We start from the raw sequence: 25,047 nt of genomic DNA, 5'->3' as shown, positions 1-25,047 counted from the left end.
TGGACTGGGGTTTTTTGTTTTCTTCTTCTCCTTTGCATATTTCCAGCACTGGATTGGTTAGCTCGGCTTCTAAATTTAGCAAGCAATGTCGTGAAAATTATACGCAGTATTTTTCAAATCATGTATTGTCAGAAAATATGCTTTAGCGCATTTCTTGCTCTGTTGAAGAAGTTCTTGTGGCATGTGAGTATCTAACCAGTCCTTGTCACACTCTCAGAGAGTGTCAGCATGTGCCTGTTTCTGCACTGGTATGAGGAGGGAAAGCATTACCTTCCTTTCATTGGAGCACTGAACACATTTTGGAAGCACAGGGGCAGACACGTCCACGTCAGCAGAAGGACCAGTGACCAGGTCCAGGACTAGGACCACCATCCCCAGTGTCATCTTATTATTGTCAGTGGGGATCTAGTCAATGGATTATGCATTCATCTAGCTCTAATGCAGATCACTCAAGCAGGTAAGTGACTGCAGGCATCACCGCCTGTAATGGGAAGACAGCTGCCTGTACCACGGACTGTTAAAGTTAGGTGAGATAAAGCCTACTGTGGCTTCTAGCAAACCTGGGCAGAGCCAATGCCGTGACAGACTTGAGGAGAGGAGAAAAGTACGTGTGCTGACCACCTGGAAAGCATCTTGGCCGAAAAGGCCCTGATGGTCCTGTGGACAAGAAGTTGACCAGGAGCCAGCAGTGCGCCCTTGTGGCAACGAAGGCCACCAGCCTGCTGGGCTGCACTATGTAGAACAGCATTACGTGCAAGGTCAAGGGAAGCAATCCTTCCCTGCTACTCCGCACTGGTGAGACACATCTGGAGTGCTGCGTCCGGTTCTGGGCTCCCCAGTAAAAGTGAGAGACGGGCATACTGGAGCAAGCCCAGAGAAGGGCCAGTAAGATGAGAAAGGGACTGGAGCATGTGCCATATGAAGAGAGGCTGAGAGTGCTCTGATCGTTTATCTTGGAGAAGAGCAGGCTTGGGGGGTGTCTTGTCAAAGTGTATAAATAGGTGATTGGGGATGGGTGGGGTAAAGCAGACAAGCCAGCCTCTTCTCTGTGGAATCCAGTGGCAGGATGAGACACAATGGGCACAAAGTGAAATAGAGGAAATTAGAATGAAAGAAATGGTGGTGAAACGCTGGAACAGGTTGCCCAGAGAGGTTGTGGAGTCTCTGTCCTCGGACAAGGTCAGAAGCCAAGAGGGCACGGTCCTGAGCAACCCGCTCTAGGTGACTCTGCTTTGAGCAGGGGGGTTGGAGAAATGACCTCCGGAGGTGCCTTCCACCCCCAACCCTTCCGTGATTCTGTGACTCGATGGGGCCTGACCGGAGGCCTGGAGAGCTCCATCGATGAAAGGGCTGGGAATAGCTTAAGGTGCTTTCCAACGTTGGCATGTTACGAGTCCATCCGTGGTGCTGCAGTGCTTGGAAGGATTTGGGGAAGGGTGAGGGGTCTGGGAAGCTACAGGGCTACAGCTGCAGAGCAATAGGCCTGCCATTTGTTGCAGGCAACTGAGTAGCAACTGCACTAAACCCTAAACCTAGTGGCTGTACGGCTGAAGGTGGTGTTTTATGAACGCGTCAACGTATGTTCTGTAAGGGAAGGTCAGCCGCCATTGAGCGCAGGGACAAGGGGGAACTCTGTCATAAAATGAGGGACACCTGCATTTGGCAAAGTCATTCAACGAAGTATCCGGCATAAGAAGGATTATTCCCAAATGGATGAGTAAATTAATTGGTCGCAAGAGTGTGTGTTCAACAGAGTATTCAGAACTGAAGTCTTGGGGTGGGAGGAGGCAGCTCTGTGAAACCCTCAGCTCAGTTCTCGTGGCAGCCACCCAAGCAGCGTGAGCACTGGGAATTCTTAGCAAAGGAGTAGAAAACAGCAAAACGGTTTCCTGCCACAGTATAAAGCTTGGAGTGTAGCGATAAGCATTTTCCTTCTTTTTTTTTTTTTCTTGTTCTTTGCTGGTTCATTCCAATTAGATGGGTTCTTCACAGCACAGCTGCATGACCCATCAGCTGCGTGACCCTTCTTTCAGCCAATGTAGTCGCTGAATGTATGGTGTCACATCCTCCCTGATCTGCACGTTATCTGCATGTGTTTAGACTCCATCTTTCACCATTTCTTTTCACAAAAAGGAAGTGCCAGACTGTAGAGTGATAGGTGCTCTCAGAGACACTAACCTCTTCAAAATCTTGTCCAGCCGAGCAGTGACTTCTGTGGTGTATCGAAAAGCAAGGACAGGTGAGTACTCTTTGCAATTTCTGTGAGTGGGACTTGCAGTTTCAGAGGAAGGTAGGGCGCCAGATTTCCTGTGTTTGTTTTGTGAAATAAGTGGCCTGGCTAATGCAGCGTCTAAAATGTCCTCTTATCCAGTACAGAAGCAGAAATGTATTTCTAAATATGTAGAAGTGCAATTGTAGTAGAAGTTCCTCCTCTTACTAAAAATATGCCTGTAACTTTGAAGCTTGCTCCCTGTTAGATTAGAGCCAGGCTTTCCTGCCTTCTCTACAGCAAAGGCTCTGTCCCCTCAAGCCTGCACCTGCTTTCTCTTGTACAGCTTACCAAGCTAAAAATGATTTGCAGGATTCAGCTGGCTGCGGTGTGGAGGGAGGGGGAAATAGGTATGTAAAAGGCAGGGTGGGTAACACCCGCAGCACAAGCTGGCATGTTGCTGCAGCAGAAAATAATATTCTGGGAAGCCAGAGCTGATGATTTGTGTATCGTCTGCCTCTCCGCTGTCCGCCAAGCCCCAGTGCCTAGTGGAGAGCGGTGGCTCCGTGCTGTTGCATTTGGAAACCTCCTGGTGCGGCTGACGAGTCATTGTCTGGCTTCATCGAGAGTTTAGTATGGGAGCCGGTCGCAGTAACCAGGGGTGAATGAGCTCAGCTCTGCATTGACCTGAAGGCCCTGTGCCAATTTGGAGAAGCCAGGAGACTGTTTCAGAAATGACCAAAAGGTTTAATTTAAGCATGCTGCCCTGAGGTGAAGGAAGGAGAGTTCTGTTCTGCTGTGGCACTGTCCCCAGGCTCGTGGTCTGCTGCCTTGCCTTTCAGTGTCTTTTTCTTCTTTTCTCCCCTTCAGATCACAACGGTTGTCTTGGGAGAGCGGCCTCTGACGGAAGCGAGACTGCCCAGGATGTCCAACTGCCTGCCAAAACTGACCGCAATGGTGCTGAGCCACAGGCTCGGGGCTCTGTTTATCCTCGCCATTTCATTTGTGTTCTTTGCCTCTGTCATGTTCTACTGGAGAACTGGGGAGGACGCTGAGGGCCAGCTCTACAGCGTGCCTACGCAAAGCAGGTGTGCTCAGTTTTTGCCTTACATTCCCCATCCCACTGCTGGTGGGCCCCCTCCTTCCCCAGGGGATGTGTTTTTTGTGGAGACCTCGGAGCGAACTAACCCCAGTTACCTGTTCACATGCTCTGTGGAGTCAGCGGCCCGGACGCGCCCTGGGACAAGGGTCGTGGTGCTCATGAAAGGTTTGGCAAACGGGAACGCCTAGTTAGTCAGCTACTTAGTATGCTCATTGCTGAGCTGCTTCCTCAACGTGGAAATCCGTCCCCTGGACTTGACGGAGCTTTTCTCAGGGACGCCTCTGGCAAAGTGGTACCTGGAGCCTGAGCACCAGAAGGAGCCTTATTTCGTACCCACCCTAGTCTGACCTGTTACAGGGACAGGTGAGTACTATTGCAGTTTCTGTGAGTGGTACTTGCAGTTTCAGAGGAAGCTGGGGCACCAGATTTCCTGTGTTTGTTTTGTGAAATAAGTGGACTGGCTAATACAGCATCTAAAATGTCCTCTTATCTGGTACAGAAGCAGAAATGTATTTCTAAATATGTAGAGGTGCAATTGTAGAAGAAGTTCCTCCTCTTACTAAAAATATGCCTGTAACTTTGAAGCTTGCTCCCTGTTAGATTAGAGCCAGGCTTTCCTGCCTTCTCTACAGCAAAGGCTCTGTCCCCTCAAGCCTGCACCTGCTTTCTCTTCTACAGCTTACCAAGCTAAAAATGATTTGCAGGATTCAGCTGGCTGCGGTGTGGAGGGAGGGGGAAATAGGTATGTAAAAGGCAGGGTGGGTAACACCCGCAGCACAAGCTGGCATGTTGCTGCAGCAGAAAATAATATTCTGGGAAGCCAGAGCTGATGATTTGTGTATCGTCTGCCTCTCTGCTGTACGCCAAGCCCCAGTGCCTAGTGGAGAGCGGTGGCTCCGTGCTGTTGCATTTGGAAACCTCCTGGTGCAGCTGATGAGTCATTTTGTGGCTTCAACGAGAGTTTAGTATGGGAGCCAGTCGCAGCAACCAGGGGTGAATGACAGATGGCATTGTGCCAGTTGGGTTCTTTGCCATGTTCCCTGTCCGGTTACAGCTGTTTGATTAAAGCCTTTGCTATTTCCTGAAGGTCTCTGTTCTGGAGCATGGGGATTTGGATTTGGAGGTGGAGCAGAGGGAGGCAGGAGAAATCATAGAATTATAGAATCATTTAGGTTGGAAAAGACCTTTAAGATCATTGAGTCCAACTGTAAACCTAACGGTGCCAAGTCCACCACTAAACCATGTCCCTAAGTGCCATGCCTACAGGTCTTTTAAATACCTCCAGGGATGGTGACTCAACCACTTCCCTGAGCAGCCTGCTCCCATGCTTGACAACCCTTTCAGTGAAGAAGCATTTCTTCATATCCAGTCTAAACCTCCCCTGGTGCAACTTGAGGCCGTTTCCTCTCGTCCTAAATGCCACGATCCTCCTCACTTCTTCTTCATGTGCTTTTGCGCATTGACCTTGGGGGCCCCAGTGGTGGGCCCAGGAGGTGCTGCTTCTGCTGTCCTTCACTTTAAGGGGAGGCAAGGGCAGAAATGCTGATGCTAATGCTGAGAATGTAGCTAAAATGACTTCTCTTTTTGTTGCTTCCTTGTTAATAACCTCTTCCTCTCCATCCCTCCATTTTGCAGAGGGAAGAGAGGAAGTAAGGGTAGGGAGAAGCGGGGATTGCATATCCATCACTAGATGATTCCACTGGAAGAGCTGAGCAGGTGACAGCCCGCATGGCCTTTGCATCCTGGGTTGGTGACAGCTGGGTTAGGCAGCACCACCTACCAGAGGAGGTAGAAGTGAGGACTTGGCCGGGAAGCAGGGTTGGGAAGCAGCTTTGAAATTGTCTTTACCTAGGCAGTTCTTGTCTTTGTCATCTGCATCTGCCTCCAGAGCTGCCTTGTATCAATTCCCCTCCCACTAGACATCCATTCTGCTATGCTACAGTGCCATGAAAAATGAGCCAGGCTCTCTGTAGGGGAGGGTGGTTGATTGCAAAAGGCAGCAACTGCTGGTTCAACAGCCTGGGATACTGAGGCCTCTTGACAGGAACTGATGACAGCATTGGGGTTTTAGTATTGTGTTTGGTTTTGGGGAAGGACAGGTTGTGTATCAGGGGAAAAAACTCTCATCGTGAGAAAAAACTCTCATCAGGGCAGCAGTTTCACACAATGTTTGTGGACAGAGCTCCAGGATTATTCATATGGAGCATTCCTATTTCCTCGTCCTAGGGTTTTTTGCATATATGTCTCATGTCTAGAGTGACCTGAAATTGTGGAGGATGACAGATAAGGTCTCTAATGCTGTTTGCAGAGTTTGTTGTGCACCACCATGGAGGTATGTCATTTGTGTGTCAAATGCTGTATATCCTTCCAAGTGGCAAGCACAACTTACATGGACAATAAACATGGACAGAACTGAGGATCAGTCTTGGTTTGTGATGTACAGAAAAGAGAAACTTATCCTTATTTTGTGTTTGAAAGAGAGGGATCCAAAGATGGGCAGTAGTTTCTGCTGTGGGACGTCAAAGCCCTGTGACAATACGGAGAAGCCAGGAGACTGTTTCAGAGATGACCAAAAGGTTTAATTTAAGCATGCTGCCCTGAGGTGAAGGAAGGAGAGTTCTGTTCTGCTGTGGCACTGTCCCCAGGCTCATGGTCTGCTGCCTTGCCTGTCAATGCCTTTTTCTTCTTTTCTCCCCTTCAGATCACGATGGTTGTCTTGGGAGAGCGGCCTCTGACGGAAGCGAGACTGCCCAGGATGTCCAACTGCCTGCCAAAACTGACCGCAATGGTGCTGAGCCACAGGCTCGGGGCTCCGTTTATCCTCACCTTTTCATTTGTGTTCTTTGCCTCTGTCATGTTCTACTGGAGAACTGGGGAGGACGCTGAGGGCCAGCTCTACAGCGTGCCTACGCAAAGCAGGTGTGCTCAGGTTTTGCCTTACATTCCCCACCCCACTGCCGGTGGGCCCCCTCCTTCCCCAGGGGATGTGTTTTTTGTGGAGACCTCGGAGCGAACTAACCCCAGTTACCTGTTCACGTGCTCTGTGGAGTCAGCGGCCCGGACGCACCCTGGGACAAAGGTTGTGGTGCTCATGAAAGGTTTGGCAAATGGGAATGCCACGTTACCCAGCCACTTCGCATTCTCGTTGCTGAGCTGCTTCCCCAACGTGGAAATCCGTCCCCTGGACTTGACGGAGCTTTTCTCAGGGACGCCTCTGGCAAAGTGGTACCTGGAGCCTGAGCACCAGAAGGAGCCTTATTTCTTACCCGTCCTGTCTGATGCCTGCAGAATTACCCTCATGTGGAAATTTGGTGGCATCTACCTGGACACAGACTTCATTGTGCTTAGGAACTTGAAGAACCTCACCAATGCCCTGGGTATCCAGTCTGAGGATGTAGTGAATGGGGCCTTTCTGTCCTTCCAACCCAAGCATGAGTTCATGGAGCTTTGCATGCAGGACTTTGTGGATAACTACAACAGCTGGATCTGGGGGCACCAGGGCCCGCAGCTCCTAACGCGTGTCTTCAAGAGGTGGTGCTCCATCAGTAATATCCAGAACAACATGAGCTGCAAAGGGGTGCGTGCTCTTTCCCCAGAAGCTTTATATCCTGTTTTCTGGCGGGACTGGAAGAAGTTATTTGATAGAATCAGCCCCTCGGAACTTCACGAGCTCCTTAAGAACACCTATGCGGTGCACATATGGAACAAACTGAGCCACGGGACAAGGCTAGAGATCACATCCCAGGCTTTGCTGGCTCAGCTGTATTCTCAGTTCTGCCCTGCCACGTATGAGAAGATGAAGAAGGAGTCTGAAGAGCAGTCAAAGCCTGTAATGTGACCTGTGGGGCCCTTGGCTGCAGGGAAGTTCCCCACCCTGAAGGAAACTGAGTGCCTTTCACCTTCCACAGAGTTGGTTTCTAGCGCACAGAGCAGGTATTCTGTGTGACAGACATCTCAGTGATTTTGTACCATTTCCGAAATCTGCCTCAGATCCTCCGTGCTTCAAATATACACCAGAACCTGAGTTTGGACTCTCTTGTTGTCCTTCAGTAGCCCTTGATGCTGCAGGGAAGGGTGAACTTGTTCATTGGCGCCTATCAGTTGCTCCTGCGTTGCTGTTCTCCCAGTTGTTTTTCAGTTGTACCTGAAATGCCTCTCGTGTAGCTTCAACAGCTGCAGGATGCACTTGGCTTGCTCTCTGTAACGTTTCTAAGTATGTAAATAAAAGCCAGCCAGTGCTGTAGGACATGGTTTAGAGGAGCTTAGGACCAAAGTCCCCAGGTGGTAAAGATTCTCACAGGTGGTGAAGTTCTGGGGGAGTCTGTGAGTATATGAACATTGCTTTAATGAACGGAAACCATTTTCAATCCCTGCTCGTCTCAGTGTAAATTTTTTCTTGTTTTCCAAAGGTACTTTATTTCAGATGATCTTTTCTACTGTTCTACATTCTCCAGCGATAGGCCGACTTTTCTGGTCCTCTTCAGGAAAACAAATAGCCAAAAGCACTTCTTTTACCAGCATGGGGAAATGTGACAGGTGTTGAGAACAGTACTCTCCTGGTGAGTCACTGCTTGGAAGTAGAAGTGTCCTTGTCTAAATGGCACATCTGCAACACCTGAGGAATATATTTAAGATAGCAGTGGTGGTAAAACAGTTGGTAGGCTGTTGGTGATTAGAGGGTATTTCCTTGTGGTTTATTTGCCTCTTACTGCTACATAGGTAAAATAATATGCAACGCACAGTAATGCAGCTCAAATTTAAGTTACGCCAACCCTTCTTCCTCACATCTAGGGTCATACGCTTTGTGACTAAATCATTCACTCTGGTAGGTACTTGGACGTGAATCTGAGAAATGGTCCTTTCGTCTTTGTCAGGAGTGTGGTTGTACACCTTTTCTTAACCTTGTGTATTTGCCTGATATGGAAGGGTTCTTCGTAGAAGTATGTCCATCAAATTTTCCCAGGATTGGTCTGGGAAAGACCAGGCTGTGCAGAGATGCAGGATGCTCAAATGTGCAGGTTGTCATGCATTTCTTGTAACTCTTGTTTCAGACTGGATACCAGCAGTGCCATAGTGAAATACTGACATCTCTATGTGGTAACTTGCCGTGGTTCTGATAAGGAAAAATGATCAGTCGCTAACAGTGCGATACCTTGACCTATGTCTGAATGTCTGTTTCTCTGCCATTCCTCTGTACTTGCTGTTTCTTCACTACATAGCTGGTAGGCGCAGTGGGATTTCTATACTTGTGGGCAACGCTGCTGCCGAAGGGGCAATACCCAAAGGTATTGCCAAGCTAGTAGGACTAACATCAGCACGTGGATGTGTGTGTTGGTTTTGGCTAGGATAGAGTTAATTTTCTTCTTCATAGTAGCTAGTATGAGGCTATGTTCTGGATTTGTGCCGGAAACAGTGTTGAGAATAGAGGGATGTTTTGGTTACTGCTGAGCAGTGCTTACACAGAGTCAAGGCCTTTTCTGCTTCTCACCCCACCCCACCAGTGAGCAGGCTGGGGGCACACAAGAAGTTGGGAGGGGACATGGCCGGGACAGCTGACCCCAGCTGACCAAAGGGGTATTCCGCAACATGTGACATCATGCTCAGCATATAAAGCTGCGGGAAGAAGAAGGAAGGGGGGGGACGTTCGGAATGATGGCGTTTGTCTTCCCAAGTAACCGTTCCGCGTGATGGAGCCCTGCTTTCCTGGAGATGGCTGAACACCTGCCTGCCCATGGGAAGTAGTGAATGAATTCCTTGTTTTGCTTTGCTTGGGTGTGTGGTTTTTGCTTTACCTATTAAACTGTCTTTATCTCAACCTGCGAGTTTTCTCACTTTTACTCTTCCGATTCTCTCCCCCATCCCACCGGGGGGGCAGTGAGCGAGTGGCTGTGTGGTGCTTACTTGATGGCTGGGGTTAAACCATGGCAATGTGTTTCAGTGGTGAATGTAGGCAGAACAAGCCGGTAGCTTTCCAGACATAGTATTTTCTTAACACCCACTCTTTTTTCTACCAAAAAAGCCCTTCTCAGAAACCTCTTTGTGTGTTATTCTACAATTGACAGAGTTCTGGAGAGCATAATCAGTGGGAATATTTCTTGATTAAAAGATTCCCATCAGAAGCGCGTGAACACAAAAACCACATTTTGGCTAGGTTAATCATTTTAGCCAGGTTAGTTTCTTAATTCAGTTCACAGCACAGCTGTATCACCCAGGTCCCCTCCCTGTACTAGACACGAAGCCATCCCGCTGGGTGCTGCCTCCATCTGCTTCTTTCTCTCCTGTGTTCAGCAGCTCACTGCCCATGCTATTCCTTCACGACAAGCTGTGCAACTGGTTGGTGGTATTGGTATGCAACAGGATAAAACCTCCACTATCTTTATCTTGGTTCTTTGTCTACGGGAAAACACAGTGGAAGGAGATTTCTTCTTGGGCTGTAAAAGAATCCAAGTATAACCTCTGCGTGACATTGCTGTTAGATTGCAGTGTCCGGGTGTGCAACTGGTGAATCTTTTTTCACGAGGGGAAAAAGAAAAAAAAAGCAGCGCTTCTGCTTCTGGTTGGCAAACCTGCACCAACTCGGCTGCATTGGGAACCAGGGCTATAAGGGGAGGAAGGTGTGGAAGAGACATTGACATAGGAAGCCATGAGAGCAACTTGGAAGTTTTTTCAGAGGAGGAGGAGGAGGAGGTGACCTGAGGGCCTCAGACTGGTGCTGTTTGTAGAAGGTGCCCAAGAATAAAAAGGCCAAACTTGGGTTTCCATATACTTGCCTCTGGCATGGCCGGCTCTGGTCTTTTGGGTGGCCCCCACGGCGTGAGGGCATCTGGGCAGGATGGGCAGGACGGGCCGGATGAGGGAGGTAAGTGAGTACTGGCATGGTGGCCACCACCAAAGATGAAGCAGGAAAAATGCAGAGCAGGCTCACCTGTGGGCTGGCAAGCTCCTGCAGCCTGCCTGGCCATGGTGGGGCCATAGGAGGGACATGGCTGGCCTGGGCTGTCATGGAGAGGAGGAGGGCGAGGAGGAAGGGGATGGCAGTGGGGGACAGTCGAGGTGCTGACGGGGAGTGTCAGGGCGTGCTGCCTGCCCTCCCGAGTTGCCTTTGGCTGGAGAGGCGCTGGGACGGGCACCCGCATGGCAGCAGGGGCCCTGCTGCCATCTTCTCCCATGGAGGAGGGCATTTTGCCAGTCCCTCCTCGAGCTCCAAGACCTTAAGCACCCTCTGTATATAGCTGCAGTATCTTATAGCTTGGTCTGATCTACCCATTACAATTACAATGCTTACTCCCATCTCACCTCAAATATTTGCACATGCTTGGTCTGCCATTCTCTCTAGGGTCAAAAGGAGGAGCTCTAAAGCTGTTGCTAAAATGCTAAATACTAATTCCCCTAAATGCTAGGGGAATTAGCTGGCGGATTCATCCTTGTTTGGCACCGCTCTGCTCTTCCATGCCTAACAGACTGATCAGTCCCCCACTGAATGCTGGCATTGTCAAATCTTACCTCTTCTACTCTTGTTGGCGATGTAAATCTGGAGAAAATGGGGATCTTCAGCTGTTTTCTGGTGGGTCCCCAAAATAGTCCTGTCAGGCTGCTTGTGATCAGTGATACTGTTCAAGACCCCTAGCAGCTACCTGGGTATGCAGCAGCACTTTGCCGGACCTTTTTCCTCTCTGCTTTTGTTACTGAATTTGTGGCAAATTTACACCCCCGCTCCAGTGTTTTTCTGTTCATATGTCCACACACTTACTTGGAGGGACATCACTAAACTCAGCAGTACTTGGCTCATTCTCCTAAAGACAACTGGGACCGGTGCAATCACTTCCAAGGCTGATTAGAGCTATGTTTCCATGTTTCTACTTGATGTACCATAAATGTAGCTTTTTGAATAGTTTAATGGCATAAGGTAGCTGAAGTTGCACTGAAATTGTGCAGCAAAGACGAGCAATGATAAGACAAAGAAAGGAGGGAAGGTATACCACGGTATGCTCTCATTTAGCCTGTGAAGCTAGATTTGGATGTTCGTGACATATTCTGGCCCATCTCAGCTGTACCAGATTCTCCAGCCCTGACCCAGTCTCGATGCCTCTAGCACTGGGTCCCATGCTGAGAGCTGCAACTCTCCTATGCTTCCCCAGCATCTGATCCCCTCTGGCTAAGACAGTTGTTTATACTGGTTATGCTAAGGTCTAGGCCTGGAGGTCTGAGAACTTCCACAGAAGTCATAATCTGAGAATTACACAGTTGTAATGTAATTACGTAAAAGCAATGGTAATTGCTTTCAGCGTGAACTGAGAATGTAACGTTTCATTCTCTGACGTAGCCCTGACATAGTCTCGCGGAGATGAGCTGGGGGCTCCAGAGGTAGTAGGAGCCAACAAGGAAACCTCTGTGAAACACCACAAGTGAAACAAGGGATGTTCCACTGAGAAGGCGACATGGCCAACAGCCCAGATGAAATGCCTCTACACGAACGCACACAGCATGGGGAACAAAGAGGAGGAGCTGAAAGCTACTGTGCTGCTAGAAAGCTATGACCTGATTGCCATCGTTGAAACTTGGTGGGCCGAATCCCGTGACTGGAATGTGGCTATTGATGGCTACAGGCTGTTCAGAAGGGACAGGCGAGGAAGGTGGGGGCGGAGGCGTTGCCCTCTACATAAAGAAATCGATACAGTGTGAAGAGCTGTCCCTGAAGAATAGCCACGAGCAGGTCGAAAGCTTATGGGTGAGCATCAGAGACAGAGGCACCAAAGGGAACCTTGTGGTTGGTGTCTACTACAGGCCGCCTGATCAAGGGGAGCCTACTGACGAAGCCTTCTTCCTCCAGCTCCAGGAGGCTTTGCGCTTGCAGACTCTCGTCCTACTGGGGGACTTCAAGCACCCCGACATTTGCTGGAAAAGCAACACGGCGAGCTGTAGGCAATCCAGGAAATTCCTTGAATGCATTGAGGCTAACTTCCTAAGCCAGGTAGCAGGCACCCCTACCCGAGAGGATGCAATACTGGACCTGATGGTCACCAATGCAAGTGAGCTCATTGGTGATGTCAAGACTGGAGGCAGCCTGGGCTGCAGTGATCACGCATTGGTGGAGATCTTGCTCCTGAGGGACATGGGAAAAGTGAGAAGTACAGCCAGGACTCCAAATTTTAGGAGACCACCTTCCAGCTCTTCAAGGAGTTAGTCAGAAAGACCCCGTGGGAAACGGTCCTCAGGACAGGGGAACGGAACAGAGCTGGCAGATCTGTAGGGACACCTTCCATAGAGCACAAGAGCTCTCAGTCCCCAGGTGTAAGAAATCAAGCAAGGAAGGGAAGAGGCCAGCATGGCTGAGTCGAGACATGCTGGTCAAACTAAAGAGCAAGAGGGAACTGCACAGGCAGTGGAAGCAGGGACAGGTGTCCTGGGAAGAGTACAGGGAAGCTGCCTGGTTGTGTAGGGATGTGGTCAGGATGGCCAAGGCACGGCTGGAGCTGAGTTTGGCAAGGGATGTAAAGAATAACAAGAAGGGCTTCTACAGGTATGTCAACCGGAAAAGGAAGGTTAAAGAAAGCAAACCCCCCGATGAACAAGAATGGTGACCTAGTACCAACAGATGAGGAGAAAGCTGAGGTACTCAACAACTTTTTTGCCTCGGTCTTCTCCAGCAACCTCTCTTTCACCCCTCCCAAGTCGATGGACCGCAAGATGGGGACCGGGGGGGATAAAGCCCCTACCACTGTAAGGGAAGATCAGGTCTGAGACCACCCGAGGAACCTGAATGTACACAAGTCTGTGGGACCTGATGAGATGCATCCCAGAGTCCCGAGGGAATTGGCTGATGTAGTTGCCAAGCCACTCTCCCTAATACTTGAAAAGTCGTGGCAGTCAGATGAAGTCCCTGGGGACTGGAAGACGGATGTCATCCATCTGGACTTCCGTAAAGCCTCTGACACAGTCCCCCACAAGATCCTTCTCTCTAAATTGGGGAGATATGGATTTGATGGGTACGCTGTTTGGTGGATAAGGAATTGGCTGGATGGTCGCATCCAGCGGGTAGTGGTCAACGGCTCGATGTGCAAATGGAGACCGGTGACAAGTGGTGTCCCTCGGGGGTCTGTACTGGGACTGGTGCTGTTTAATATCTTCATCAATGACATAGACAGTGGGATCGAGTGCACCCTCAGCAAGATTGCAGGTGACACCAAGCTGAGTGGTGCAGTTGACACACCAGAAGGACAAGATGTCATCCAAAGGGACCTGGACAAGCGGGAGAGGTGGGCCTGTGTGAACCTCAGGAGGTTCAAGAAGGCCAAGTGCAAGGTCCTGCACCTGGGTTGGGGCAACCCCGAATATCAATAAAGGCTGTGGCGATGAAGGAGTTGAGAGCAGCCCTGCGGAGAAGGACTTGGGGGTTGGATGAAAAGCTGGACATGAGCCAGCAATGTGCGCTTGCAGCCCAGAAGGCCAACCGTATCCTGGGCTGCATCAAAAGAAGCATGGCCAGCAGGTCGAGGGAGGTGATTCTGCCCCTCTGCTCTGCTCTGGTGAGACCTCATCTGGAGCACGGCGTCCAGCTCTGGGGCCCTCAGCACAAGAAGGACATGGACCCGCTGGAGCGGGTCCAGAGGAGGGCCACAAAAATGATCCGAGGGCTGGAGCACCTCTCCTATGAAGAAAGGCTGAGAGAGTTGGGGTTGTTCAGCCTGGAGAAGAGAAGGCTGCGGGGAGACCTTATTGCAGCCTTTCAGTACTTAAAGGGGGCCTACAGGTAGGATGGGGACAATCTTTCTAGCAAGGCCTGTTGTGACAGGAGAAGGAGTAATGGTTTTAAACTAAAGAAGGGTAGATTTAGACTGGATATAAGGAAGAAATTTTTTACAGTGAGGGTGGTGAAGCACTGTGTTCCAGTTCCACGTTGCCCAGAGAGGTAGTGGAGGCCCCATCCCTAGAAACATTCCAGGTCAGGCTGGATGGGGCTCTGAGGGACCTGATCTAGTTAAAGCTGTCCCTGCTCAGTGCAGGGGGGGTTGGGCTTGATGACCTCTAAAGGTCCCTTCCAACCCAAAGCGTTCTATGATTCTAAATGCGTGCCCTTAAAGAATTTGTACAGTTCATTTCTTGCCATTTTTTTGGTGACTACTTGAACTGTCACGAAGATCAGATGATGTCAGCCTTTACCTCATACAGTAAGGTGTCTCTGTACGTTTTACAGGTTTTGTTTGGACTGGGGTTTTTTGTTTTCTTCTTCTCCTTTGCATATTTCCAGCACTGGATTGGTTAGCTCGGCTTCTAAATTTAGCAAGCAATGTCGTGAAAATTATACGCAGTATTTTTCAAATCATGTATTGTCAGAAAATATGCTTTAGCGCATTTCTTGCTCTGTTGAAGAAGTTCTTGTGGCATGTGAGTATCTAACCAGTCCTTGTCACACTCTCAGAGAGTGTCAGCATGTGCCTGTTTCTGCACTGGTATGAGGAGGGAAAGCATTACCTTCCTTTCATTGGAGCACTGAACACATTTTGGAAGCACAGGGGCAGACACGTCCACGTCAGCAGAAGGACCAGTGACCAGGTCCAGGACTAGGACCACCATCCCCAGTGTCATCTTATTATTGTCAGTGGGGATCTAGTCAATGGATTATGCATTCATCTAGCTCTAATGCAGATCACTCAAGCAGGTAAGTGACTGCAGGCATCACCGCCTGTAATGGGAAGACAGCTGCCTGTACCACGGACTGTTAAAGTTAGGTGAGATAAAGCCTACTGTGGCTTCTAGCAAACCTGGGCAGAGCCAATGCCGTGACAGACTTGAGGAGAGGAGAAAAGTACGTGTGCTGACCACCTGGAAAGCATCTTGGCCGAAAAGGCCCTGATGGTCCTGTGGACAAGAAGTTGACCAGGAGCCAGCAGTGCGCCCTTGTGGCAACGAAGGCCACCAGCCTGCTGGGCTGCACTATGTAGAACAGCATTACGTGCAAGGTCAAGGGAAGCAATCCTTCCCTGCTACTCCGCACTGGTGAGACACATCTGGAGTGCTGCGTCCGGTTCTGGGCTCCCCAGTAAAAGTGAGAGACGGGCATACTGGAGCAAGCCCAGAGAAGGGCCAGTAAGATGAGAAAGGGACTGGAGCATGTGCCATATGAAGAGAGGCTGAGAGTGCTCTGATCGTTTATCTTGGAGAAGAGCAGGCTTGGGGGGTGTCTTGTCAAAGTGTATAAATAGGTGATTGGGGATGGGTGGGGTAAAGCAGACAAGCCAGCCTCTTCTCTGTGGAATCCAGTGGCAGGATGAGACACAATGGGCACAAAGTGAAATAGAGGAAATTAGAATGAAAGAAATGGTGGTGAAACGCTGGAACAGGTTGCCCAGAGAGGTTGTGGAGTCTCTGTCCTCGGACAAGGTCAGAAGCCAAGAGGGCACGGTCCTGAGCAACCCGCTCTAGGTGACTCTGCTTTGAGCAGGGGGGTTGGAGAAATGACCTCCGGAGGTGCCTTCCACCCCCAACCCTTCCGTGATTCTGTGACTCGATGGGGCCTGACCGGAGGCCTGGAGAGCTCCATCGATGAAAGGGCTGGGAATAGCTTAAGGTGCTTTCCAACGTTGGCATGTTACGAGTCCATCCGTGGTGCTGCAGTGCTTGGAAGGATTTGGGGAAGGGTGAGGGGTCTGGGAAGCTACAGGGCTACAGCTGCAGAGCAATAGGCCTGCCATTTGTTGCAGGCAACTGAGTAGCAACTGCACTAAACCCTAAACCTAGTGGCTGTACGGCTGAAGGTGGTGTTTTATGAACGCGTCAACGTATGTTCTGTAAGGGAAGGTCAGCCGCCATTGAGCGCAGGGACAAGGGGGAACTCTGTCATAAAATGAGGGACACCTGCATTTGGCAAAGTCATTCAACGAAGTATCCGGCATAAGAAGGATTATTCCCAAATGGATGAGTAAATTAATTGGTCGCAAGAGTGTGTGTTCAACAGAGTATTCAGAACTGAAGTCTTGGGGTGGGAGGAGGCAGCTCTGTGAAACCCTCAGCTCAGTTCTCGTGGCAGCCACCCAAGCAGCGTGAGCACTGGGAATTCTTAGCAAAGGAGTAGAAAACAGCAAAACGGTTTCCTGCCACAGTATAAAGCTTGGAGTGTAGCGATAAGCATTTTCCTTCTATTTTTTTTTTTTCTTGTTCTTTGCTGGTTCATTCCGATTAGACGGGTTCTTCGCAGCACAGCTGCATGACCCATCAGCTGCGTGACCCTTCTTTCAGCCAATGTAGTCGCTGAATGTATGGTGTCACATTCTCCCTGCTCTGCACGTTATCTGCATGTGTTTAGACTCCATCTTTCACCATTTCTTTTCACAAAAAGGAAGTGCCAGAATGTAGAGTGATAGGTGCTCTCAGAGACACTGACCTCTTCAAAATCTTGTCCAGCCGAGCAGTGACTTCTGTGGTGTATCGAAAAGCAGGGACAGGTGAGTACTCTTTGCAGTTTCAGAGGAAGGTAGGGCGCCAGATTTCCTGTGTTTGTTTTGTGAAATAAGTGGCCTGGCTAATGCAGCGTCTAAAATGTCCTCTTATCTGGTACAGAAGCAGAAATGTATTTCTAAATATGTAGAAGTGCAATTGTAGTAGAAGTTCCTCCTCTTACTAAAAATATGCCTGTAACTTTGAAGCTTGCTCCCTGTTAGATTAGAGCCAGGCTTTCCTGCCTTCTCTGCAGCAAAGGCTCTGTCCCCTCAAGCCTGCACCTGCTTTCTCTTGTACAGCTTACCAAGCTAAAAATGATTTGCAGGATTCAGCTGGCTGCGGTGTGGAGGGAGGGGGAAATAGGTATGTAAAAGGCAGGGTGGGTAACACCCGCAGCACAAGCTGGCATGTTGCTGCAGCAGAAAATAATATTCTGGGAGGCCAGAGCTGATGATTTGTGTATCGTCTGCCTCTCCGCTGTCCGCCAAGCCCCAGTGCCTAGTGGAGAGTGGTGGCTCCGTGCTGTTGCATTTGGAAACCTCCTGGTGCGGCTGACGAGTCATTGTCTGGCTTCATCGAGAGTTTAGTATGGGAGCCGGTCGCAGTAACCAGGGGTGAATGAGCTCAGCTCTGCATTGACCTGAAGGCCCTGTGCCAATTTGGAGAAGCCAGGAGACTGTTTCAGAAATGACCAAAAGGTTTAATTTAAGCATGCTGCCCTGAGGTGAAGGAAGGAGAGTTCTGTTCTGCTGTGGCACTGTCCCCAGGCTCGTGGTCTGCTGCCTTGCCTTTCAGTGTCTTTTTCTTCTTTTCTCCCCTTCAGATCACAACGGTTGTCTTGGGAGAGCGGCCTCTGACGGAAGCAAGACTGCCCAGGATGTCCAATTGCCTGCTAAAACTGACCACAATGGTGCTGAGCCACAGGCTCGGGGCTCTGTTTATCCTCGCCATTTCATTTGTGTTCTTTGCCTCTGTCATGTTCTACTGGAGAACTGGGGAGGACGCTGAGGGCCAGCTCTACAGCGTGCCTACGCAAAGCAGGTGTGCTCAGTTTTTGCCTTACATTCCCCATCCCACTGCTGGTGGGCCCCCTCCTTCCCCAGGGGATGTGTTTTTTGTGGAGACCTCGGAGCGAACTAACCCCAGTTACCTGTTCACGTGCTCTGTGGAGTCAGCGGCCCGAACACACCCTGGGACAAGGGTTGTGGTGCTCATGAAAGGTTTGGCAAACGGGAATTCCACATTACCCGGCCACTTTGCATTCTCGTTGCTGAGCTGCTTCCCCAACGTGGAAATCCGTCCCCTGGACTTGATGGAGCTTTTCTCAGGGACGCCTCTGGCAAAGTGGTACTTGCAGGCTCAACAGCGCTGGGAGCCTTATTTCATACCCGTCCTGTCTGATGCCTGCAGAATTACCCTCATGTGGAAATTTGGTGGCATCTACCTGGACACAGACTTCATTGTGCTTAGGAACTTGAAGAACCTCACCAATGCCCTGGGTATCCAGTCTGAGGATGTAGTGAATGGGGCCTTTCTGTCCTTCCAACCCAAGCATGAGTTCATGGAGCTTTGCATGCAGGACTTTGTGGATAACTACAACAGCTGGATCTGGGGGCACCAGGGCCCGCAGCTCCTAACGCGTGTCTTCAAGAGGTGGTGCTCCATCAGTAATATCCAGAACAACATGAGCTGCAAAGGGGTGCGTGCTCTTTCCCCAGAAGCTTTATATCCTGTTTTCTGGCGGGACTGGAAGAAGTTATTTGATAGAATCAGCCCCTCGGAACTTCACGAGCTCCTTAAGAACACCTATGCGGTGCACATATGGAACAAACTGAGCCACGGGACAAGGCTAGAGATCACATCCCAGGCTTTGCTGGCTCAGCTGTATTCTCAGTTCTGCCCTGCCACGTATGAGAAGATGAAGAAGGAGTCTGAAGAGCAGTCAAAGCCTGTAATGTGACCTGTGGGGCCCTTGGCTGCAGGGAAGTTCCCCACCCTGAAGGAAACTGAGTGCCTTTCACCTTCCACAGAGTTGGTTTCTAGCGCACAGAGCAGGTATTCTGTGTGACAGACATCTCAGTGATTTTGTACCATTTCCGAAATCTGCCTCAGATCCTCCGTGCTTCAAATATACACCAGAACCTGAGTTTGGACTCTCTTGTTGTCCTTCAGTAGCCCTTGATGCTGCAGGGAAGGGTGAACTTGTTCATTGGCGCCTATCAGTTGCTCCTGCGTTGCTGTTCTCCCAGTTGTTTTTCAGTTGTACCTGAAATGCCTCTCGTGTAGCTTCAACAGCTGCAGGATGCACTTGGCTTGCTCTCTGTAACGTTTCTAAGTATGTAAATAAAAGCCAGCCAGTGCTGTAGGACATGGTTTAGAGGAGCTTAGGACCAAAGTCCCCAGGTGGTAAAGATTCTCGCAGGTGGTGAAGTTCTGGGGGAGACTGTGAGTATATGAACATTGCTTTAATGAACGGAAACCATTTTCAATCCCTGCTCGTCTCAGTGTAAATTTTTTCTTGTTTTCCAAAGGTACTTTATTTCAGATGATCTTTTCTACTGTTCTACATTCCCCAGCGACAGGCCGACTTTTCTGGTCCTCTTCAGGAAAACAAATAGCCAAAAGCACTTCTTTTACCAGCATGGGGAAATGTGACAGGTGTTGAGAACAGTACTCTCCTGGTGAGTCACTGCTTGGAAGTAGAAGTGTCCTTGTCTAAATGGCACATCTGCAACACCTGAGGAATATATTTAAGATAGCAGTGGTGGTAAAACAGTTGGTAGGCTGTCGGTGATTAGAGGGTATTTCCTTGTGGTTTATTTGCCTCTTACTGCTACATAGGTAAAATAATATGCAACGCACAGTAATGCAGCTCAAATTTAAGTTACGCCAACCCTTCTTCCTCACATCTAGAGTCATACGTTTTGTGACTAAATCATTCACTCTGGTAGGTACTTGGACGTGAATCTGAGAAATGGTCCTTTCGTCTTTGTCAGGAGTGTGGTTGTACACCTTTTCTTAACCTTGTGTATTTGCCTGATATGGAAGGGTTCTTCGTAGAAGTATGTCCATCAAATTTTCCCAGGATTGGTCTGGGAAAGACCAGGCTGTGCAGAGATGCAGGATGCTCAAATGTGCAGGTTGTCATACATTTCTTGTAACTCTTGTTTCAGACTGGATACCAGCAGTGCCATAGTGAAATACTGACATCTCTATGTGGTAACTTGCCATGGTTCTGATATGGAAAAATGATCAGTCGCTAGCGGTGCGATACCTTGACCTATGTCTGAATGTCTGTTTCTCTGCCATTCCTCTGTACTTGCTGTTTCTTCACTACATAGCTGGTAGGCGCAGTGGGATTTCTATACTTGTGGGCAACTCTGCTGCCGAAGGGGCAATACCCAAAGGTATTGCCAAGCTAGTAGGACTAACATCAGCACGTGGATGTGTGTGTTGGTTTTGGCTAGGATAGAGTTAATTTTCTTCTTCATAGTAGCTAGTATGAGGCTATGTTCTGGATTTGTGCCGGAAACAGTGTTGAGAATAGAGGGATGTTTTGGTTGCTGCTGAGCAGTGCTTACACAGAGTCAAGGCCTTTTCTGCTTCTCACCCCACCCCACCAGTGAGCAGGCTGGGGGCACACAAGAAGTTGGGAGGGGACACGGCCGGGACAGCTGACCCCAGCTGACCAAAGGGGTATTCCGCAACATGTGACATCATGCTCAGCATATAAAGCTGCGGGAAGAAGAAGGAAGGGGGGGGACGTTCGGAATGATGGCGTTTGTCTTCCCAAGTAACCGTTCCACGTGATGGAGCCCTGCTTTCCTGGAGATGGCTGAACACCTGCCTGCCCATGGGAAGTAGTGAATGAATTCCTTGTTTTGCTTTGCTTGGGTGTGTGGTTTTTGCTTTACCTATTAAACTGTCTTTATCTCAACCTGCGAGTTTTCTCACTTTTACTCTTCCGATTCTCTCCCCCATCCCACCGGGGGGGCAGTGAGCGAGTGGCTGTGTGGTGCTTACTTGATGGCTGGGGTTAAACCATGGCAATGTGTTTCAGTGGTGAATGTAGGCAGAACAAGCCGGTAGCTTTCCAGACATAGTATTTTCTTAACACCCACTCTTTTTTCTACCAAAAAAGCCCTTCTCAGAAACCTCTTTGTGTGTTATTCTACAATTGACAGAGTTCTGGAGAGCATAATCAGTGGGAATATTTCTTGATTAAAAGATTCCCATCAGAAGCACGTGAACACAAAAACCACATTTTGGCTAGGTTAATCATTTTAGCCAGGTTAGTTTCTTAATTCAGTTCACAGCACAGCTATATCACCCAGGTCCCCTCCCTGTACTAGACACGAAGCCATCCCGCTGGGTGCTGCCTCCATCTGCTTCTTTCTCTCCTGTGTTCAGCAGCTCACTGCCCATGCTATTCCTTCACGACAAGCTGTGCAACTGGTTGGTGGTATTGGTATGCAACAGGATAAAACCTCCACTATCTTTATCTTGGTTCTTTGTCTACGGGAAAACACAGTGGAAGGAGATTTCTTCTTGGGCTGTAAAAGAATCCAAGTATAACCTCTGCGTGACATTGCTGTTAGATTGCAGTGTCCGGGTGTGCAACTGGTGAATCTTTTTTCACGAGGGGAAAAAGAAAAAAAAAGCAGCGCTTCTGCTTCTGGTTGGCAAACCTGCACCAACTCGGCTGCATTGGGAACCAGGGCTATAAGGGGAGGAAGGTGTGGAAGAGACATTGACATAGGAAGCCATGAGAGCAACTTGGAAGTTTTTTCAGAGGAGGAGGAGGAGGAGGTGACCTGAGGGCCTCAGACTGGTGCTGTTTGTAGAAGGTGCCCAAGAATAAAAAGGCCAAACTTGGGTTTCCATATCCTTGCCTCTGGCATGGCCGGCTCTGGTCTTTTGGGTGGCCCCCACGGCGTGAGGGCATCTGGGCAGGATGGGCAGGACGGGCCGGATGAGGGAGGTAAGTGAGTACTGGCATGGTGGCCACCACCAAAGATGAAGCAGGAAAAATGCAGAGCAGGCTCACCTGTGGGCTGGCAAGCTCCTGCAGCCTGCCTGGCCATGGTGGGGCCATAGGAGGGACATGGCTGGCCTGGGCTGTCATGGAGAGGAGGAGGGCGAGGAGGAAGGGGATGGCAGTGGGGGACAGTCGAGGTGCTGACGGGGAGTGTCAGGGCGTGCTGCCTGCCCTCCCGAGTTGCCTTTGGCTGGAGAGGCGCTGGGACGGGCACCCGCATGGCAGCAGGGGCCCTGCTGCCATCTTCTCCCATGGAGGAGGGCATTTTGCCAGTCCCTCCTCGAGCTCCAAGACCTTAAGCACCCTCTGTATATAGCTGCAGTATCTTATGGCTTGGTCTGATCTACCCATTACAATTACAATGCTTACTCCCATCTCACCTCAAATATTTGCACATGCTTGGTCTGCCATTCTCTCTAGGGTCAAAAGGAGGAGCTCTAAAGCTGTTGCTAAAATGCTAAATACTAATTCCCCTAAATGCTAGGGGAATTAGCTGGCGGATTCATCCTTGTTTGGCACCGCTCTGCTCTTCCATGCCTAACAGACTGATCAGTCCCCCACTGAATGCTGGCATTGTCAAATCTTACCTCTTCTACTCTTGTTGGCGATGTAAATCTGGAGAAAATGGGGATCTTCAGCTGTTTTCTGGTGGGTCCCCAAAATAGTCCTGTCAGGCTGCTTGTGATCAGTGATACTGTTCAAGACCCCTAGCAGCTACCTGGGTATGCAGCAGCACTTTGCCGGACCTTTTTCCTCTCTGCTTTTGTTACTGAATTTGTGGCAAATTTACACCCCCGCTCCAGTGTTTTTCTGTTCATATGTCCACACACTTACTTGGAGGGACATCACTAAACTCAGCAGTACTTGGCTCATTCTCCTAAAGACAACTGGGACCGGTGCAATCACTTCCAAGGCTGATTAGAGCTATGTTTCCATGTTTCTACTTGATGTACCATAAATGTAGCTTTTTGAATAGTTTAATGGCATAAGGTAGCTGAAGTTGCACTGAAATTGTGCAGCAAAGACGAGCAATGATAAGACAAAGAAAGGAGGGAAGGTATACCACGGTATGCTCTCATTTAGCCTGTGAAGCTAGATTTGGATGTTCGTGACATATTCTGGCCCATCTCAGCTGTACCAGATTCTCCAGCCCTGACCCAGTCTCGATGCCTCTAGCACTGGGTCCCATGCTGAGAGCTGCAACTCTCCTATGCTTCCCCAGCATCTGATCCCCTCTGGCTAAGACAGTTGTTTATACTGGTTATGCTAAGGTCTAGGCCTGGAGGTCTGAGAACTTCCACAGAAGTCATAATCTGAGAATTACACAGTTGTAATGTAATTACGTAAAAGCAATGGTAATTGCTTTCAGCGTGAACTGAGAATGTAACGTTTCATTCTCTGACGTAGCCCTGACATAGTCTCGCGGAGATGAGCTGGGGGCTCCAGAGGTAGTAGGAGCCAACAAGGAAACCTCTGTGAAACACCACAAGTGAAACAAGGGATGTTCCACTGAGAAGGCGACATGGCCAACAGCCCAGATGAAATGCCTCTACACGAACGCACACAGCATGGGGAACAAAGAGGAGGAGCTGAAAGCTACTGTGCTGCTAGAAAGCTATGACCTGATTGCCATCGTTGAAACTTGGTGGGCCGAATCCCGTGACTGGAATGTGGCTATTGATGGCTACAGGCTGTTCAGAAGGGACAGGCGAGGAAGGTGGGGGCGGAGGCGTTGCCCTCTACATAAAGAAATCGATACAGTGTGAAGAGCTGTCCCTGAAGAATAGCCACGAGCAGGTCGAAAGCTTATGGGTGAGCATCAGAGACAGAGGCACCAAAGGGAACCTTGTGGTTGGTGTCTACTACAGGCCGCCTGATCAAGGGGAGCCTACTGACGAAGCCTTCTTCCTCCAGCTCCAGGAGGCTTTGCGCTTGCAGACTCTCGTCCTACTGGGGGACTTCAAGCACCCCGACATTTGCTGGAAAAGCAACACGGCGAGCTGTAGGCAATCCAGGAAATTCCTTGAATGCATTGAGGCTAACTTCCTAAGCCAGGTAGCAGGCACCCCTACCCGAGAGGATGCAATACTGGACCTGATGGTCACCAATGCAAGTGAGCTCATTGGTGATGTCAAGACTGGAGGCAGCCTGGGCTGCAGTGATCACGCATTGGTGGAGATCTTGCTCCTGAGGGACATGGGAAAAGTGAGAAGTACAGCCAGGACTCCAAATTTTAGGAGACCACCTTCCAGCTCTTCAAGGAGTTAGTCAGAAAGACCCCGTGGGAAACGGTCCTCAGGACAGGGGAACGGAACAGAGCTGGCAGATCTGTAGGGACACCTTCCATAGAGCACAAGAGCTCTCAGTCCCCAGGTGTAAGAAATCAAGCAAGGAAGGGAAGAGGCCAGCATGGCTGAGTCGAGACATGCTGGTCAAACTAAAGAGCAAGAGGGAACTGCACAGGCAGTGGAAGCAGGGACAGGTGTCCTGGGAAGAGTACAGGGAAGCTGCCTGGTTGTGTAGGGATGTGGTCAGGATGGCCAAGGCACGGCTGGAGCTGAGTTTGGCAAGGGATGTAAAGAATAACAAGAAGGGCTTCTACAGGTATGTCAACCGGAAAAGGAAGGTTAAAGAAAGCAAACCCCCCGATGAACAAGAATGGTGACCTAGTACCAACAGATGAGGAGAAAGCTGAGGTACTCAACAACTTTTTTGCCTCGGTCTTCTCCAGCAACCTCTCTTTCACCCCTCCCAAGTCGATGGACCGCAAGATGGGGACCGGGGGGGATAAAGCCCCTACCACTGTAAGGGAAGATCAGGTCTGAGACCACCCGAGGAACCTGAATGTACACAAGTCTGTGGGACCTGATGAGATGCATCCCAGAGTCCCGAGGGAATTGGCTGATGTAGTTGCCAAGCCACTCTCCCTAATACTTGAAAAGTCGTGGCAGTCAGATGAAGTCCCTGGGGACTGGAAGACGGATGTCATCCATCTGGACTTCCGTAAAGCCTCTGACACAGTCCCCCACAAGATCCTTCTCTCTAAATTGGGGAGATATGGATTTGATGGGTACGCTGTTTGGTGGATAAGGAATTGGCTGGATGGTCGCATCCAGCGGGTAGTGGTCAACGGCTCGATGTGCAAATGGAGACCGGTGACAAGTGGTGTCCCTCGGGGGTCTGTACTGGGACTGGTGCTGTTTAATATCTTCATCAATGACATAGACAGTGGGATCGAGTGCACCCTCAGCAAGATTGCAG

The 25,047-nt window shown here is 49.7% G+C and overlaps 2 protein-coding genes across 6 annotated transcripts; both read left to right on the top strand.

Annotated features, from left to right (window-relative positions):
- Positions 1–3,230: 3,230 nt before the first annotated feature.
- Positions 3,231–8,413, top strand: LOC104037741 (lactosylceramide 4-alpha-galactosyltransferase-like). Of its 3 annotated transcripts, XR_012831144.1 has the most exons (4): positions 3,231–3,674; positions 6,013–7,244; positions 7,721–7,870; positions 8,363–8,413. XR_012831144.1 is itself a non-coding variant. In XM_075712826.1 (2 exons), exon 2 carries the CDS (start codon positions 6,019–6,021, stop codon positions 7,147–7,149), a length of 1,131 nt encoding a protein of 376 aa, XP_075568941.1. In that variant the 5' UTR covers positions 3,231–3,674; positions 6,013–6,018; the 3' UTR covers positions 7,150–7,648. The 3 variants fall into 3 exon arrangements, 2 of the variants coding, with proteins under 2 accessions (XP_075568941.1, XP_075568954.1); XM_075712826.1 differs by lacking the exons at positions 7,721–7,870; positions 8,363–8,413 and having other exon boundaries at positions 6,013–7,648; XM_075712839.1 differs by lacking the exons at positions 3,231–3,674; positions 7,721–7,870; positions 8,363–8,413 and adding an exon at positions 5,804–5,810 and having other exon boundaries at positions 6,053–7,648.
- A 7,176-nt stretch (positions 8,414–15,589) lies between these two features.
- On the top strand, positions 15,590–19,159 carry LOC142593338 (lactosylceramide 4-alpha-galactosyltransferase-like). 3 transcript variants are annotated; one of them, XM_075708415.1, is made up of 2 exons: positions 15,590–15,600; positions 17,616–19,159. In XM_075708415.1, exons 1-2 carry the CDS (start codon positions 15,590–15,592, stop codon positions 18,706–18,708), a joined length of 1,104 nt encoding a protein of 367 aa, XP_075564530.1. In that variant the 3' UTR covers positions 18,709–19,159. The 3 variants fall into 3 exon arrangements, with proteins under 3 accessions (XP_075564530.1, XP_075564538.1, XP_075564535.1); XM_075708423.1 differs by lacking the exon at positions 15,590–15,600 and adding an exon at positions 16,727–16,753 and having other exon boundaries at positions 17,572–19,159; XM_075708420.1 differs by lacking the exon at positions 15,590–15,600 and having other exon boundaries at positions 17,584–17,789; positions 18,159–19,159.
- Positions 19,160–25,047: the final 5,888 nt, after the last annotated feature.

This window comes from Pelecanus crispus, chromosome 1, assembly GCF_030463565.1.
Source record: "Pelecanus crispus isolate bPelCri1 chromosome 1, bPelCri1.pri, whole genome shotgun sequence".
NCBI lineage: Eukaryota > Metazoa > Chordata > Aves > Pelecaniformes > Pelecanidae > Pelecanus > Pelecanus crispus.
This window is presented reverse-complemented; position numbering and strand designations above follow the sequence as displayed.

Excerpts from the sequence above, each read along its gene's own strand:
- LOC104037741 (XM_075712826.1), top strand. The coding sequence starts at position 6,019 with ATGGTTGTCTTGGGAGAGCGGCCTCTGACGGAAGCGAGACTGCCCAGG.